Source organism: Pseudoliparis swirei, chromosome 23, assembly GCF_029220125.1.
Source record: "Pseudoliparis swirei isolate HS2019 ecotype Mariana Trench chromosome 23, NWPU_hadal_v1, whole genome shotgun sequence".
Lineage (NCBI taxonomy): Eukaryota > Metazoa > Chordata > Actinopteri > Perciformes > Liparidae > Pseudoliparis > Pseudoliparis swirei.
Genome location: NC_079410.1, coordinates 19,493,683 through 19,512,483, shown reverse-complemented (window position 1 = coordinate 19,512,483; position 18,801 = coordinate 19,493,683). Strand labels below are relative to the sequence as shown.

The 18,801-nt window shown below is 47.6% G+C and overlaps 1 protein-coding gene across 1 annotated transcript; it reads right to left on the bottom strand.

The window, feature by feature from the left end:
* Positions 1-4,515: 4,515 nt before the first annotated feature.
* Positions 4,516-18,690, bottom strand: LOC130189155 (protein Hook homolog 2-like). Its single transcript, XM_056407854.1, has 23 exons — positions 18,480-18,690; positions 17,308-17,390; positions 16,561-16,633; positions 16,346-16,396; positions 16,113-16,245; positions 15,781-15,848; positions 15,396-15,461; positions 15,127-15,207; positions 12,594-12,760; positions 12,196-12,336; positions 11,216-11,417; positions 10,986-11,096; positions 10,514-10,601; positions 9,851-9,917; positions 9,456-9,593; positions 8,800-8,869; positions 8,110-8,133; positions 7,824-7,858; positions 7,661-7,743; positions 7,455-7,558; positions 6,771-6,878; positions 6,610-6,681; positions 4,516-6,265 (listed from the first exon to the last, which is right to left on the bottom strand). Exons 1-23 carry the CDS (start codon positions 18,522-18,524, stop codon positions 6,137-6,139), a joined length of 2,139 nt encoding a protein of 712 aa, XP_056263829.1. The 5' UTR covers positions 18,525-18,690; the 3' UTR covers positions 4,516-6,136.
* Between the last annotated feature and the right edge of the window lie 111 nt (positions 18,691-18,801).

Sequence of the window (18,801 nt, the reverse complement as noted above, 5' to 3'; positions counted from 1 at the left end):
TGCCCATTCTAGTTTAGGTTATATTTTGATATGTTAGAAGAGTTTTTTCTTATAGTTTTAGTTTATTTCATTGTGATTGTTGTTTCAATATATTTAGTTTTGGGTTCACTGATTGGGTAACACTGGACACCTGTGGTTACATGTAGGTGTGGGTAGCTTCAGGACCAGCATGCACCTGGGTGGCCTCTGGTTTTATACCAGCACACGAGAGATAGTGTCAACATTTTGTTTGTTCTTTTTGTTTGTTTAGTAAATAAATTATCAGAATAATGGCATACGGAGATGGACATTACTTTCTTTTGGCTGCGTCAACTAAAAACAAACCACGGGGTGCATCAGTGGTAATTTGATTTATAGTTTTATTTGATTTATTTGGACAAATGGCCACTACAAAGTGCATTCAATTCAAATTAAAGGGACCAGAGTCCACGGGTCCACATGCTCAGTGGGAGCTTGAAGAGGTTCACACAATAATAAAGAGGGAAGGGCTCACGACTCCGTTTATTCACATGTTGTAAGTGCAGCTCACACATGAACCCAGAACGCTCGGCCACACTTATTTGGTTATTAAACATCCGGCTGAGGACGATGGGAATGTCTTCAGATGTGCAGGAGTTTGGTCTTTAGTCACAATACCAGCTTCCACCTTCAGTCCGGGAGGCAGACACAGTCACCTCATTTAAGAGTCGACTTAAGACCTTCCTCTTTGACAGAGCTTATAGTTAGGGCTGAATCAGGTTCACCTGGTCCAGCCCCTTGATACGGCATAGATCCTATCTGCCTGATGGATCATCGAGGTCTGGGTCGTGGAATTCCTGCTACCGACGCCGCCACTGTCCTGTTGAGACTCCGCCCACTCCTCCTCCCCACCGCCATCTGCCTGATGGATCGTGGAGGTCTCCATCGTGGAATATGCCTACTATGAACTATTCATACACTCTGTCATATTCATTGAATGTATTTGAACTCTAAATCTGTCCTTATGTACATATTACATCTATTGCATCTGTCCATCCTGGAGAGGGATCCTCCTCTGTTCTCTCCTGAAGGTTTCTTCCCTTTTTTCCCCCCTGAAGGGTTATTTGGGAGTTTTTCCTGATCCGATGTGAGGTCAAAGGTCAGGGATGTCTATGTGTACAGATTGTAAAGCACTCCGAGACAAATTTGTAATTTGTGAAATTGGGCTATACAAATAAACTGAATTGAAAACTGAATAAGAGTAAAGGAGAAGACAACTGACTCATTGTTTCAGTGTTAATTTAATCATACAAATGCTTAATTATAGATGCAGGAGAAGAAAACAAAGCTTTATTTGGACAGTTTCTTGTCAGATGAATGTGATATTTTAGGACTATATCATCTTTCATCTCATCCACTCACCATGACACCCGTCTCAAATCCATACAGACACAAACTAGAACCACAGAATTAATCCAGCAATATTCAGATTTCTAACTACGTCCCTCTTTCTCTCGCTCACCAAAACACACACACACACACACACAAGCAAGCTCACAGGAAGTAAGCACACACACACACACACACACACACACACACAGAAAACAAAACAAAAGACTGACGTGAAGAGGCAACGGACAACAGTGTATTCTGTTTGGGAGGACGACTCTCAGCTGACTCTCAAAAACAAATACAATTCAATTCAGTTTATTTGTATAGCTCATTTTCACAAATTATAAATGTGCCTCAGAGGGCTTTACAATCTGTCCACATAGACATCCCTGACCTTTGACCTCACATCGGATCAGGAAAAACTCCCAAATAACCCTCCAGGGGGAAAAAAGGGAAGAAACCTTCAGGAGAGCAACAGAGGAGGATCCCTCTCCAGGATGGACAGATGCAATAGATGTCATGTGACCAGAAGGACAGATTTAGAGTTAAAACACATTCAACTAGAATGGGCACTCGGTAGAGCGCATACCTTCGCATATCACAAGATTGGGCATTGAATTATGAACATGTTGGCATTAGTTGCATGCCAATTGGATACAAATTCACCGTGCTATGGTAAAAAGAAGATGTTGACCTTTCATGACCTTGACCTTGACCTTTGACCCGATAGGTCCCAAAATCTAATCAAATGGTCCCCGGATAATAACCAATCATCCCACCAAATTTCATGCGATTCGGTTTAATACTTTATTAGTTATGCGAGGAACACGCATACAAAAAATGAAATAAAAAAATTAATACACGGCGATCAAAACATTACCTTCGCATTGAAAATGCGAAGGTAATGAATGTGACAGAGTGTATGAATAGTTGGTCGTCAGCATATTCCATGATGGAGACCTCCACGATCCATCAGGCAGATGGAGGTAGAGAGGAGGAGTGGGCGGAGTCTCAACAGTGGGCGGAGTCTCAGCAGGGCCATGGCGTAGTTGGTAGTAGACATATTCCACGATCCTGACCTTGATGATCCATCAGGTAGACAGGATCTATGAAGTCTCAACAAACTCCACGTCAGGAACACGTCTGATGATAACGACTCGGAGAACGTTTGATCAAGGAAAATATCCTCAGAGGAATTTTTTTTTGGATTCCATCAACAACTTTTCCCATTTTATTTTAAAACCCAAAACACAGGATGAAATGCAGCGGCTGACATGAACACAGGAACGCTGGGGAGGAGAAGAAAACATCCGATGTGATCACTGCCGAACATCTGCACTCATCTCCAGGTACGCAAAACCTAAATGTGTGATCCATGTCAACGGAAATCCATATTCACTTGTAGAATCAGTGAATTGATGAACCTGTGTGGTTTCACACGATGAAAACAACGTAAAGCTAGGGACGTAAAGGCCTTTAGGAGAGCAGACGAGAAGAACAAGACAAAACGTAACCCACCGATTGGCTCAAGGTGGGAAATCGTTTAATTGGCCAATCCAGGACCCGAGTCCGAAGAAACATCCGAGTCAAGAGTCGCCGCTTCCTGTTTCGATCGGGTGCAGACAGCGGTCAGGGTTTGAGCTGAGACAAATTAGTATCAGATGAAGATGGCGAGCTACCCACGAGTTGCATGAACACGATGACTGCCCACTTTGACAACGTTTATTTGTCATCATAAATATGTGGACTTGATTTTTCTTTATGTTCAGTAAAAACCCTTAAAACTCAACTATTTGATTTTGTGTTTTTCCCACGCGAATTGAGCTCCAGAGCCGAACCTGGGCACGACATCCACAGCCTTTGGTACAAACATCTTGCAATTGAGCCACAGGTTACAAAAACCTTCTGGAAAATGCTGGCAACACAATCCTCAATAAACCCCAAATAAAAAATAACGACCCCCCCACGCTCAGATGAGGGGGCAGTGTTGTGCAAATAGCAGGAACAGAACACGAGGCGAACTATTCATTTTCATATTCAAATAGTCTTCAACTTCTCTTTACAACATGACCTCGGGTTGGTCATGGGATGTTTCTTTAGCGCCACCTGCTGGCTGGAAATGGGACTGTTTGCAATCTGCAGCGCAGACTGCAAATAAATAATATTAATGATAATAATAACAGGGCAATTAGTGAGCACGCACACACAGGCTGCTGGGGACGTTTAGGATACACTGAGCACCTCTCTCCTCTTCTCTCTCTCCTTAAGGATGAATTATCATCTCTCCATCACACATTACTAACTCTGCTTCCTCTCCGGAGTCTTTGTGACTTCCATCTGGATGGATCATGGAGGTCTGGATCGTGGTTCATGACTACTACCAACTATTCATCCACTCATATTCATTGAATGTGTTGTAACTCTGTAATGATTCCTTCTGGTCACATGACATCTATTACACCTGTCCATCCTGGAGAGGGATCCTCCTGTTCTCTCCTGGAGGGTTCTTCACCTTTTTCCATGTGAAAGTTTTTTCTTCTATTTAATGGGAGTTTTCCCTGATCCGATGTGAGGTCAAAGGTCAGGGATGTCGATGTGTACAGATTGGAAAGCCCTTGAGGCAAATTTGTAATATTGGGCTATATAAAATAAAATGAACTATACCATCAGCTTTTATAATTCTTTTCATAAATTGCTTTTTTCCCCTTTCAACATCCTAAACTTTAGGATTCTTTGGTTCACATGATTTTCTTCATATCTTTTTACAAATATACTACCAAACAAGGACTTCTATGCTATGACTTTATTTTTTCACTTTTAAACTTACTATACAATAAGGTGTTTATATATTGTAGGTCATTTATTTTCCAGTAAGAATCCTGTTTATTGTGAAATAGCTTTTTTCATTCAAATAAACCCGATTTAACCAGTTTCATGACATACATGATTATTATTATTATATCGGTGTAAGGCGTCATTTATGGTTGGCTCGTTACTTTTAGATTGTCTGGTTCTCAAGTCGTTGTTGGAAGGCGCTGACGAAGCACAAAGGAAGTGAACCTCTGACTTTGAATGCAACTTTACACACGTTAAGTCCTCTTTCTCAGATCCTTCTGGAATAAGAACTATTCCTCAAATTAAAGATCAAAGAACACACCGGCCCAGTTTCTCTTCTTAAGATCCCATTTATTTGTAGTGCAAAAGTAGAACAGAGAACTACAGATCCTCAACTCGCCTCAGACCCCCGTGATGAGTCGACCCGTGGACTACGCGACCGTCATTACACGACAAACAAAAACACATGCGGATGTAGAGCACAGGAAGTGGCGCGACGCCATAAATAAACAGACTCTAGACTATGAAAAACAAAACCAGTAGAAACGCGTAGACCACCACAGCAGGACTCCGGTCCGCGTAGCGCATGGCGCCGACGTCACGGGGAGCGGCAGCTCGGACGAGAGGGGCGGAGTCAAACCCACACGACGAGGGGGACTCCGACCGCAGTGACGGTAGTGTTGATACATGTGTTATTACACACACAATTTACGGACTCCAGCTTATTGATAGTTTCATTCCAGTTGAACCCTGATGAGGTCTAGCAGCGGTGAACAGCCGGAAGCCGAGTCTTCACGATCATTATTATCGTTACGGACTCGCCCACGTTGGGTTTTCCAGTTTTCGTGACGTATAAAGTAGGAGGCCTTCAAGTTGCCCGTGTTCACATCCGTTTCTAAAGTGGTGAGTGCAATTAGGACCGACCCACAACCGACGCCGCTTCAAGCTTTGGGAAGAAGGGCTTGGGGGGGGAAGTAAAACTAAAGACAAATATTTTAAAATAGTAATTATAAAATTCATATTTAGAGAACATTAAAAAACAAATCACAAGCAGGACTCTGTCTCATATGATCAGGAGCCTGCAGTGTGAGGGGTTGTGGGGGGGTCGACATCTCAAACCTAGAGAGCATTATTAATGTTTTCTGAGAGGCACTAAACAAACTAACCCTTCTAGGAAAGTGCTTTCTAGTTATGAATATTCACTTTGGAGGAAAAGATTCACGTGGATAAAAAAAATAGCAGAGACTGAAAGCCGCTGACGCGCACACACACATATGGTCAATGCATCTTGTCGAGGTCCGTCAAACATAACAGAAAAAAGATTAAACTGAAGTCAAAACACACGGTTAAGAGAACAAAAATATAAGACAATTCAAAACGGATGAACAAAACCAAGAAGATGAACTGACGGCTGAACGTGGCGCTCGGCTTCCAGTCTTGAGACATTAGACGCGTGGCTTTACGTCCGCCGCAGCACTTAAACGACTGACCCCGACCCCCCCGACTCTCGTCTAACAGTCCTCGTTCTATTCAATAACGTAAAAGACAACAAAAAAAAGAGTTAAAACGGACCTTAAAGAAACGGTCCGCGAGGCTACGGAGGTAATAAAAAGACACCTTAAAAAAGGTGAGACGGCTTCTTTTCTCCCTCTTCTTTCAGTTCTGCTTTTTTGTGAGGGAGAATCTAGTCAACAGCAGAGAGCATCTCTCTCTCTCCAGAGAACATAAACATTGCAGTACCATAACGAGCCAGCAGGGGGCAGCAGCGGCATGAGGAATACTCGGAGCAGCCATCCAGTTGAAAAAGGCATTAAAGGCACCAAAAAAAGAAAAGAAAAAGATACAGGGAGTTCAGGAGAAGTCTCCCACGATTACCAGATCATCTCCGTGCTTCCTTCCAGCAGTGTGTGTGTGTGTGTGTGCTCTCTCCCTCTCTTGCCCGGACGCCTCCTCATCTCGGGTGGAGTCGGGTCAGGCCTCTCCGGGCGTTGGTGGACTGTCTCTGCTGGGCGAGGAAGGACATGGCCTGGTTGGAGGGGCCGAGCCGCTCGCCGGACACCCTCTGGTGCAACGCCATGCCCTGAGGACAGAGGGGAGAGAGAAGAGAGGGGAGAGAGGGAAGAGAGGGAAGAGAGGGAAGAGGGGCGGATGAAGGACAACGTGGAGAGTAAGTTCTTTTGTCAAAAAATAAATGATAAAAAATGAATTTAAAGTCGTCTTTATTGACTATTTTCCATTTGTGGAACATAAAGAAGATCAAAGGTATATTTGTCTCTTGTCTGGCATAAAGTGAGTAATAATAATAATAAAGTGCAAACAGGTAACAACAACAACGAACATTTAGCCAACATATAATCTATGAAAGCCCACGTGAGCCGGGTCAGCGCCTCCAGGCGTCCTCTCTGTTGCTCCGCGTCTACGCACCATGTTGTACCACGCGCTGATGATGAGCTTCTCCTCCTGGTCGTGCCGCGCTCGGCTCTTGTCGTAGTCGTGCTGCGTAGAGATCACCGCGCATTAGTGAGATGTCCAGCGAAGCCGGGCTGACCTACTTTGTCTCTCGGTGGCTGGACCAGAACTCGTACCTGCAGGTGTTTGATCTTTCTCTGTTTCTCCGTCAGCTGGTTCTTCAGCGCCTGAACGTCCGGCGTGCCCGGTACCGGCTGCGTCTTTGGGTCCAGCGTTTTGATCACCTGCAGAACATCGAAACATCTGGATTTAGATTCCAGTGTTGCATTAGAGACTCGTAGTTAAAAACATTACATAAAAATGGTCTTTTTAAAAATTATTTTCTTCTTCATCCCGTTTCAAAATCTGGAACCTGCATTCACCTGGACCTGAATACACGACCCAACTGTCACGCTCAAGTTGCATTATGGGTAATGCAGCTGCCAGCTGAAGTCGTCTCGGGCGGAGATGACGAGCGAGTTACAAAAGGTCTGGTGAGCTCACGTCAGCCCCGCATTTATTTACATTTTCAAAACGTGAGTCTTGAGACTTCCAGTCAGTGTCATGTTGTGGTTTCTTTACCACACATGCCAAAAACCTGTGAAACCAGTGAAGCATAAATCTCTGTGAAGGGTTGTTTGGGAGTTTTTCCTGATCCGATGTGAGGTCAAAGGTCAGGGATGTCTATGTGTACAGATTGTAAAGCCCTCCGAGGAAAATTTTTTATTTGTGAGAATGGGCTATATAAAACAAACTGAATTTAATTGAATAAATAAATAACTCCCATAGTCTCATTTCAGAGGACGACGTGGCGGACCCACCGTTCTCGCCTTCTCCGCGTAGCGCTTGTATCGCTCCTCCATCTGCTTCATGTCCTCGTCCTTCTTCCGCAGGCTCGCCTGGAGCTCGTCTATCTTCTTCACCACTGGGGGGGGTGAGAGAGAGAGAGACAGAAGGCCGTGTAAGGGGGAGGTGTGGCAGGTGGAGGCAAACTGGGAGGAATTGGAAAGCAGCGAGGAGGACTCACTGTTGCCGTCCACTTTGGGCTCGAGGTCGTCGAGCTCCTCCTTTTTCCTCTGGAGGTCAGAGTGCGCTTCGTGGAGCTTCTCCCTGCAACGAGCAGCAGAGGGATGTTCACTTTGCTCTGGGAGCCACATGGGGAAGAGCAACCGGCCGGGAGCAGTACTTACAAATGCTCCTCAAGCTTTTTCTTCAGTAAAGAGGACTTCACGGGGAAGAGGAAGAAACACACATGAAACTCTGAACACACACGAGGACTTCTTATTGCTTATCGACTCCAAAAAACTAAACATGCTCCTCAAGTCAAGCTGAGAGGTGAATCACGGGCCGGTTGGACTTACGATGGCCTGATTTTGGCAGAGTTGGCCGACGGGTGCAGGCGCAGCGAGACGGGCAGAGAGGGAGCAGCAGTTAACGATCGACACACACACACACACACGGTTAAAAACGCAACACGAGGACAGAGGACACACGGGAGTCACCGCCAAGGTAACGGTTATCTTTCCTATGCACTCAAGGTGCCGTGCATCTAGTTCATCAGGCCCCTAAGGGATGAAGAAAAGAAGTTTTCACATGCTCTATGAGAGGAAGATCAAGGAGGAGAAAGGAGGAGACAGGAGGATCAAGGAGACAGGAGGAGAAAGGAGGATCAAGGAGGAGACAGGAGGATCAAGGAGGAGGCAGGAGGATCAAGGAGGAGAAACGAGGAGACAGGAGGATCAAGGAGGAGAAACAAGGAGACGGGAGGAGGCAGGAGGATCAAGGAGGAGAAAGGAGGAGAAACGAGGAGACAGGAGGAGGCAGGAGGATCAAGGAGGAGGCAGGAGGAGACAGGAGGAGGCAGGAGGAGAAACGAGGAGACAGGAGGAGAAACAAGGATACGGGAGGAGGCAGGAGGAGACAGGAGGATCAAGGAGGAGGCAGGAGGAGGCAGGAGGATCAAGGAGGAGAAAGGAGGAGGCAGGAGGAGACAGGAGGATCAAGGAGTCCTGCAGGAGGAGACAGGAGGGCAGGAGGAGAAGAGAGAGGAGACAGGGAGGAAACAGGGATACGGGGGAGGAGGAGGGGATCAAGGAGGGAGCAGGGAGGGAGGAGGAGGAGGAGGAGGGAGGTGTCCCACAACGTTCGCGCCTTGCCGCCCTGCTCCTGCTCGTGCAGCGTCTTCTGGAGCTCCTCGATCTGGGAACGCAGCTCTGAGATCTGCTGCTCGTTGAGTCTGGGAAACCAAACGGGGACGAGAAGAGAAACGGATCAGAACCCTCAGCGGGATTTACACGTCGTCTCCTACGTCAACGACGGGAACACGTGGACTCTCTTGGAAACACGTTGCATTCATAGATTTCACTATTTGCTATTTTTCGTAAAAAACAAATGAATAAAATTAAACTTTTATGATTTGTGGCTTTGCAGCGGTCATCCTGCTCCCCGTGTAGCCGTGCCGTTTCCATAGAGGAAAGGTGCATTGTGGGTAGAAGATGCATCATGTGGATCGTGTGCGTCCCCACAGTGCCACCGTTCACCGCTTAGCCTCCACTGAGCATGCTCAGTCCGCTCCTCCCGTTACCGAGGAGGCTTCCCACACCCTGGGCCTGGTGTTGCATGGACACACGCACACACACACACACACACGCACACGCAGTCCACCCACACAGTCAAGGGACAATCTGGCTTCCTGCTGCCCACACAGCTCCGCTGAGCACACGGTCCAGAGGGCGCGTTGACCTTTAGGCAGACATCACTCCGGCTGCCAGCCACACCTCCGGCCGCGCGGCGACCGAGGAGAGGCGCGACTTCACCCTCACCTGTTGAGAGTCTCCAGGACGTTCTTGCCGCGCTGCGCCTCCTCCAGCTCCGTCTGCACCGCCACCAGCCTCTGCCGGTACGTCTCCTCCTGGACGCACAGCATCTTGTTCTCGCTCTGCAGACGCACCACCGTCTCCCTGCACGGGGAACACGAGCGTTGGGAAAGCGAGGAGGCGGAGCGCCGAGGAGAAGTCGGCCGGGCCGCGCCTTCGGCCGGCGACGCCCCCAAAACGAGAAGGCAGCGTTTCTATTTTCGGGGGCCGACTACCGACGCCGGATTTAGGGCGCAAGCGACGCCACATGTAGCTACGCCTGCTGCGGGTTTAGAAGGAAAATCTCATCGGTCACGCTTTACCCCATGAACGCCCCCCCACACACACACACACACACATACTTGAGCTCAGTGGGCATGATCTCCGCAGCGAGGTTTCCAACTGTGACACCGCTGTCACACAAGTCTCCTGCAGAGAGAGAGCGAGACAGAGAGATTAATTGTCTGCAGGTAACCCAACTATTTCATTAAAATAGTCCCTTTGCAGAGGTTCAGAGGTTTGAGATTTCCCTATATTGAGAATATTTTCACCTCATCGCTCTGACGGACCTTTCAAAATCGCCCAAAATCTCTCCAGAACACAAACTAACCGGGTCGATGCCGCCGTGGACCGGCCGACATGTTCCGAGAGTTACAATGACTATTGTCTTTGAAGGGAGCGCGGATGGCGGCCGCAGTTACTCGCCCGGGGGAGCGGCCGGCGTGCGAACAGAGGTCTAAATGTTCTTCACTTAGCGTACACGCCAACTTTTTTTTTTCCCTCCTTATTTTTTTCTTACGGTGTCTTAAGAGACTTCTCACAGGTCCGCAGCAGCACTTTGCTTTTGTGCCGTCGTCCTTCCCGTTTACCCAAACTCTAACGTCGCTGTCTGTATACACTGTCCACGGATGAGTTCATCAAACTCCCCCCCGTGAAAAAAAAAATGGGAACTACCCTTGAACACGCTTTTAAAAAGAAATTTAATTTTCCGTCGGACTGTTTTCATCGTCTTGTTTACAACTCACCAGATGCACTGAAACAGCGCTGTTGGACCTGGGCGCAGCGGAGCTCGTCGTTGGTCTCGCGCAGGGTGTCTCTCTCGGAGACCAGGTGCTGAGGAGCGGGAGCACAACATTACCGCGTGACCTTCAGAAAGCGCCCACACGCGGCGCCACGTGTCGTTCTTCCTTTGCATGTAGACGTCGTACATGGCACACTTCATGTGCGTACGGCACGCCTCCCACGTGAATCCCTCCCGTCAGTGTGCAGAAGGGGACGTGGGAGTCCAGTGCACAACACTAGACATCTGCCTGGCAACAGTAATAGTCGCGAACGAAAATGTGGATAAATATAAATCACTGAGGGAGAGACCGGGACTTCAGAGCAATGAGAACAACAACAGTAAAAGCATTTGTTTGGTGCTCTCTACCCCCCCCCACACACACACACACACAATGTAACTTGTATTCATTTCCCAACAATGTTTCTCCAACTCACTTCTTTCTCTTTCTGCATTGCGTCAAACTTGTCGTGGAGGTTCTTGTACTCAAACTGCCATTTCTCCGCCTTCATGGCCTCGGCCGAGTGCCTGGCGTGGAGCTCGTGGACCTGCGAGGAGAGAGAGAGAGAGAGAGAGAGCGGCGACGGTCGGCGTTGGCGAGAAAACGGCAAAGGTCCCCCGAACCAGACTGTTTAACATCACCCCCCCCCCCCCGCCCACAGCCTGCCTGTCTCTTGTAGGCGTCCAGCTGGCTGCGGACGGCGTTGGCCCGGCGCAGCTCCTCCTCCAGCTCGCAGGTGCGCTGCATGTACACCGTGTTGCGCTCCTCCAGGAGGCGCACCTGCCGGCGCAGGTCTCCCAGATCCTCCAGCTTCCTCTTGTACGTCTCCACCAGCGCCTCCAGCTGGTTCACCCGGTCAGACGAGTGCCTGGGGGGGGGAAATAGGACTTTTTATTGTTACAGCACTTGTGAGCTCAACTCCTCGACTCCGACGACTCTGACGCAGGCCGGTGTCGATGCACGAAACTCGTTTCATCAACACAGATGTCAGAGGAGCTGAATGGACGTCTGTGTGTGGGCGGCGTGGGAGTTGTTGCCGCGAGTGTAAATTGATAATAGATGAACGACTGCTTAAAGGAGAAGGCGGGCGTCGCTCTGCCTCCTCCGAATCCCACGGCGACAATGCGTTAGTTTGTCTCCCAATACTTTTCCACCTCTTTCTCTCCTCCGCTGGCGAAGCGTTCATAACGGCAAACGACTGCACGTGTGATCGTCTCACGGGATTTATTGACGGTCACAGACGTGTCGAGCATCATCGCAGACGCCTCCTTCAAAAAGAGACGCTGGATTTATTTACAGGCGTCAGCTCAATTAAGAGATTCCCGTTTTTGTTTATGAACGGATCCCGAGGTCGACCGACTATGTGCTCAACAATCATCGGGAGATTTATTTGAGGGGAAATCTTTGCATGGAAGGCACTGCTATGTCTGAATAAACTGCTTTTTATTATTTAATTATCTTATCAATGTGTCGTGCATCTCGTAGTTTTTCCCAGAATGAGTCCACGTGACGACGCCCACCAGGCCGGACGTTCTGCGGTTCGGCCCGAGTCCGGACGTTTGGGCTCTGAAGGCGCTCTCTCCCGCGATTCGTGAAACTTTGATGCGGGGCGGGACGCCGTCGCCGAATGCCGAGTCCGGTCTCACCTGAGGATGTCCATCTCGTCTTTGAGCGCCTGGGCCTCCTGCGCCAGGCTGGTCAGCTCCTCGTTCCGCAGCTGCAGGTAGACCACCTCGCGCTCCAGTATCTCGCTCCGCACACGCATGTCATCCCTGCTGTTATCCAGCCTGAGAGAGAGAGAGAGAGAGAGAGAGATATGACACCAGAGCAGTTGTTTGTGGAACCGAGTGAACTGAACGGGCTCATTGTGAGATACTAAATGACCCGGCTAATTATGGATTCGTTGCAGAGGCCATTTTCAAGAAAGTTGAGAACATGATGCGTTTGCCCGTACATCACATGCTTGATGTAAAACCCTTGGGCCGTCTTCCTCAGCACCTCCAGCATTATAGATCGACTGTGTGTGTGTGTGTGCTGCTCCTACCTGTAGTTCTCCTCCTGCAGCTGCTCCATCTGGCTGTGCAGCAGCAGCAGCTTCTTGCCGGTGATGGCCGAGGCGGAGGCGTCCAGAGAGTCGCAGCCACTCAGCTTCTCCTTCAGCGAGCGCGTCTCCGCCTGGAGGAACGACTTCTCCTCCAGAGCCGCCGACAGCTGCGAGAGAGAGAAGGGAAGAAAAACTCAATCTCAACGCGGATTTGAAGAACTGAGACGTCAACGAGAACGCCGACGTCTGAACCCGGCGTGATCGCGGGTGCGCGGCGGGCAAACTCGCCACTCGAGGACCTCGAACACGCATGCGGCGCCCTCGTTTCACATGCTCGGGCTTTCAGGAGCGGAGTTAGTCAGCTGGTCCCGAGCGGATGGGACTTTCTCAAGAGTGAAGTTGTTAGCAGTTCCCCTCAGGGTAAAGAAAACTGATTCTCAAGATGTAAACAGACACGTATGTAAAGCTCAGTGAGGAACTTTAATTGGTTATACCGTTATAGTTCAGGGCGGAGAGAGAGAGAGAGAGATGTTCTCAGGAGTTACATAATGTTTGTGTTTCAAACCGGCTGAACTGAAGTCATGGTTAGACAAGCTGGCATTCCAGTATAAGCAAATAAAGCAGAAAAGAAAGGGTGGAGCGTGTACGTACCTGCTGGACATCTTTCCAGCTCGAGTACAGCTACACTGAACTTTAAGGACAGATTGCATGTTTTTAGAGGACCAGGAACAGTAAATAGCTTCCAAAACAACACAAATGACTAATCCCTAACGCGTGGGCCGAGTAAGTAAACAAACAGGTGGGCAGAGAGCAGGACAAATTATTGTTGGCCACCGCTCCATCCCGAGGCAATGTGTCAGTTTTTATCTTGATGTTATGCAACTATTGACGAAAATGCATCTTTGGAAACACACACACACACATTAGTCCCCACTGTCAGTGGTGCAAAAACAAGCTGTGGGAACACAAAGTATATGGCAGAATAACCAATAAGGGTCAGAGTAAGAAAAAACAACAACACTGCAGGCACGCACACACACACTACAGCATGCTGCCGCAGCACAGCAACACGAGGCCTCAAAAGGATCCGAATGTCAGGTATACATCCAAAGATGGAATTAAATATACATAATATTTTTGATCAAAACCTTCATAATGCCGATTGGTGTTTTCACAATAATCATCAGTCATAATAAACATGAGTCATGACGAAGAGGGTAAATAATAAGACCAGATAGAAGTTCACAGAGTACGCTTCATATCAGAATACTATCAATTTATTGGCCGTCCGTCTGTGGAATTGTTGAAAATGACTCCAGAACCGCAAAATGGCTCAACTTTGGACTTTTCTTCGACAAACGGAAATAAATAAAGAAACCCAAACCCAGATATACCATCTAAAAGTTAGATTTCTTGATATTTTCATGACATCAAGCCACGTTTGATCCTACTTATGCACTTTTTTTCAGTCGATACCGCTCGGTGCACTTGCTTGAAACGGTCTCTCCATTTTAAGGGATTGACGGGAAATGAAGCGGCGTGTAACGCAGCACCATCGCCACTCTTTACTGTAACAGCACCGCATCGGAGGCCACGGCTACACGGGTCGGTTTTAATGGTGACTTGAGCTGATGCGCCCGAATGGCTCTCCGGTGTGTGTGTGTGTGTGTGTGTGTGTGTGTGCGAGCATATAACCTGCCTGACTGGATATTGATTACACGGCCCAAAAAGCAGCTGGCAAACTGTGGCTGAATACATTTAATTTAAAAACTGAAATTCTTTCTCTAACTAACGGTACTTTAAAAAAAACAATTTTTTAAAGGAGCAATCTTGGGTTTTCATCAGCAGTGACTTCACACGACTCAGATAGCTGGTCTCAGCTCCTGTGTGTGTGTGTGTGTGTGTGCCACTTGGCGGTTAGCGCGTCCCGGCATGATCGGATAAAAAAAAAAAAAGAGGTCCTTTAGAAGGAGCCCAGGTGACCGCGGTCAGGTGTATGAAGTTTCTGCTGATGCTCACTGCGGCAGCTTCACAGTAAAGAGTTCAAACCACGAAGAACAAAGGACACATTTGAATGTGATGCAATCGCAGGAAACGCCGCGTCGTCGTCACAGACGCTCTGCTGACAGCCACTGAAATTCGGGGCATTTTTCTTTCTTTTTTTTACGCAGGCGACAGGCTGCGCACCTACAACTCCTCGGCGAGGTAGTCGACCTTGTTTCCCTACCGCTGTGTGGAAGAAATACAGCATGAAATCAGTGTGCGGTTCCACAAATTGTGATGGAAACAGCCCAATTATTGACGAAATGTTGGTTTGTTTGAGACCTGTTGCTGCTAGCTGATATATTTCTGTTCAAGGGAGCGTTAGCTGCCCAACGAATTCTGGGTCCTGTAATATTATAATACACTTCATGTCATCACTAAGTGTGTGCCTCGCCTTATTGAAACGGGACTGATCATAAGAATTCTAACGTCTTAATGTCTCCGAAAGTGTTTTGCCAAGTAATACGTAGACGCCCGTCGGCGTACCGACCTGATGTTCCAGGTCTCGACATCGCTGTCTCAGGTCCATCTTCTCGTCTGCCTCCTCGCTTAGAAAGTAATACTTCCTGGACTGAGAACACAGAACCGACAGAACATGAAGACAAGAGGAGATGGCACGCCAGTGGGCGCGAGGCAACATCAAATTTTTTCTTCTTTTTTAAACAGGGTGAGGCGAAACACAAAAGAAGACTGTAACGGATCTGCCGAGTAAGGGAAAAAGAAAAGAGGGGGAAAGAAAGAAAGTGTTGCGGGTTTCACCTGGTAGTCAAAGTCCCCGTAGGTCTCTGGGCTCCCAGGTTCAGACAAAGGCTCCTTTGATAAGAGCTAAAATAAGAAGAATAGAAAGGTCACAACAGAGTCAGCGAAAAACTCAAATTACAGGCAAAATACTCCTTTCCAAAAACAGTTTTATGGAATAACTTGACTTAGGAAAACCTGAAACAGGGTTTTTTGGGGGGGGTTCCAACATTTTCAGCCGTCTGGGTGCCAATGAAACACTAAAAATATGCTTGAAATACCTCAGTCGGGTTTCTGGGACTCAGGCTCATCCGGATTTCTTTGATTGTGAATTAACCGTGACTAAGAGCTGGGATTAATGCAAAGCGGAGAGAAACCGAGGGGGGATAAGCGAGCGGCGCCTCACCTCCTGAATGGCTGTCATCACGACGTGCTGGACAGATTCCTCAAGTGTCATTATCTGCCGGATTTGCTCTGTGTTGAGGAGAAGACAACGAGAGAGCTGTGAAGGTGCAGCCAAACGCAGATTAGCGCAAAATACTCTCCGAAAAAACCAAACCGCCGCTGCATGTATCAGGATTCTTCAGAAGCCAATGTTTAAATAAACAAAATAGATCTTTTCTTGCCTTCCGAATTGTAATTAGCAACAAGGTGTCTTAGCGGAGGGGTGCATGTGGTCAGGCAATCCTGCGTGTTGTTTTCACAGATGATCAGTTTGTTTTACAGCTCACACTTCACCTTGTTTCTTCTCACAGCTGACAGCACAACCCAGTACGAGCTGCACCAGCTTGCCCAGTTCAGTGACGTCTCCCATCTCCCCGATAAGGTTCACGTCTGGCATGTGCACATCCGATATCTGGTGGTCGAGCACCTGTTCATGGAAGGTGAGGAGAGGATTAGGATCGAGTGAATTAAGGATTAAGTGTATTAAAAGTTGGTTTGAAGTTGTTGTTTTTTTTAAGCCTTCTCACGTCATGGTAATAGTCCAGCATGCTCTTAAGAATCTTTTTTAAGTTGCTGACCTGAGAAGAAGAAATCAAGAGTCACAACCGGAAGAAAAAATAAATCAGAATCTCGATGCTCATTTTAATGAGGAAAAGGAGAGTAAGAATAAGAGCCCGGACGTCTCGGCCATTCCGGGTCGCCGCGAGATGTCCCGTCGCATTCCCGCTGCTTCACAAATTACCTTGAGGCGCCAGTTGTCCCCGCTGTCCTCCTTGATCCTGCCCAGCCACGTCTCATTAAACCAAGAGGGGTCTCTGTGAATGAGAGCACAGCACAACTCCAGTGACGACACGTCTCCGCGCATGAAGATTCACAGAGGGCCACAGGGCAACGAGGCCCCGGTGCTCCCGTACTGCTCAGCACGCTGACATTTAAGGAGAACAAGCGCATGTCCGGAATGGAAGAAAACAAAACCACGAGATGCAAAGCTCTCGCCGGATGGTTGAGGCGAGGCATCGACCTTGAATAGTCAATAAAAAGGTCGTCGGGCAGCAGGTCTCAAGAAAGCTTTCGCACATGTTTTACAGCTCGTGGGTAACCATCAGAATCAAACCACTGAGCTCCAAGTTTGAGTGGCATTCAAATAAAAAGAACATACGCTCTAAATCATAAGTAGTTTTGTTCACCATTTATTGGTGTGGAACATAAATAAATAGCCCCACAAGTTACAAACGGTGATTGGATCTGGACAGAACGGTATTATTTTTGCTGACGTCACACATCCAGACCTTTTACTTTAAACAGTTTAAATTTGTATAGATAAAAGGCGTTGTGCAATTTTAAAGGGCAATTTAATGCAAATCACACAGATAGGCAAATATCAATGAGGAAGCTCTGAATGAATTCCTACCAGCCCCAAGCTCATGCAATAACATAATAAACATTTATTATAACTACTACAACCACTCGTGCACGTTGGAGCCCTTACATTCTGTGCAGCACGTGTCCAACGGCCACCCCGCTCGTCAGGTCCTCCTTGCTGGTGGACGACGGCACCCGAAACGTCTGGATCTGGAAACGGAGACGTTGAGAATTACTCGAGTCACCTCGGGAGAAGCCGCTCACACATTTCATGTAGTGTCATATTTTCAGTCAATGATATTAATCCTAAAGCTACGGCGGACAAAAAACACATGCATTGTTTATGAATGTGTGAATGTGGGTGTAAATCTGTTGATATGTAAAAAAATGTTTAAATAAAGAAAAAACCTCCAGATGCATAAACTCCTCCAGGCCATAAGTGGGTGCACATGACATCTATTCTGTCCATCCTGGAGAGGGATCCTCCTCTGTTGCTCTCCTGAAGGTGTATTCCCTTTTTTTCCCATGTGAAAGTGTTTTTCTCTCTATTTTTTGGGAGTTTTTTCTTATCGATGTGGGGTCAAAGATCAGGGATATCGTACGTGTACTGATTGTAAAGCCCTCTGAGGCAAATTCGTAATTTGTGATATTGGACTACAAAATAAACTGAATTGAATACTTTTGTTTTTAGGGATACACTTTCGTTTAGAAACCTCTTTAATGCTGATAACATGTGGCTTGCTACTGCAGGGGTGAAACAAATTACAGTAGATTTAATATTATAAAACATTTTTTAAGTAATGCATGAAAAACAAACCCCATTTAGTCTTTATTTACACCACATACAGGACCGATTGTGAGCAGCTATGTGAGCTCCTACAGAGATATTCATACGAGTTGACGTCTTAAGTTGCCTCTGAGTGGGGAAAGTGCCAAACAGGTGGGTGAGCCCCCTGGTCCTGGGAAGTTACGATGTTGGACAACCGAACGTGACTGCATACGTCTCTAATGATTTGTATTCGTATTTATTTGCTTCGTTTTCCCGACAGTCAACGTTGCTGACACCGCAGCCAGATAACGAGATAAGAACAAACCCTCAACTTCTAACGGGGGTTAGCTTCGTAGGCTAGCGACAGTTAGCTCCCAAACTCAACTTTTCTAGCCGACAACTGCTCGCGCGTTAAGTCAAACAAAACAGACCTGTTTTAACCGAGGCCTCCACGTAGAAAATAAACTAGACTGCAAACACCTGCTGTCACCCGCTAGTTGGGCGGTTAGCCTCGCTAACACCAAACTTACCCAGGTCAGCAGTGAGTCACACGGCTCTGCTTTGTCCAGACTCATCGTGTGTCCAGTCACTAGCAGCCGAGAGACAGTGGCGACGGGTCGGGCTCTCAAAAGCTGTTATTTAAATCTCCCGTAAGTTTGTTACTCTCTCTTTCCACTTTCCACGTCAGACATTGTTCAACCGCGGCCTCTCGCTGCTCTGTCCTGCTCCTGTTCCCCCCACCTTTCGAGTTTCGGCTCTTATTATCCGAGCGGGCTTCCGTATTAAGAGCGTTCCCATGGAAACGGCTCACGTTGTGAGCTGCGGGTCAGCCGGTCTGGTGGTGACATAAAA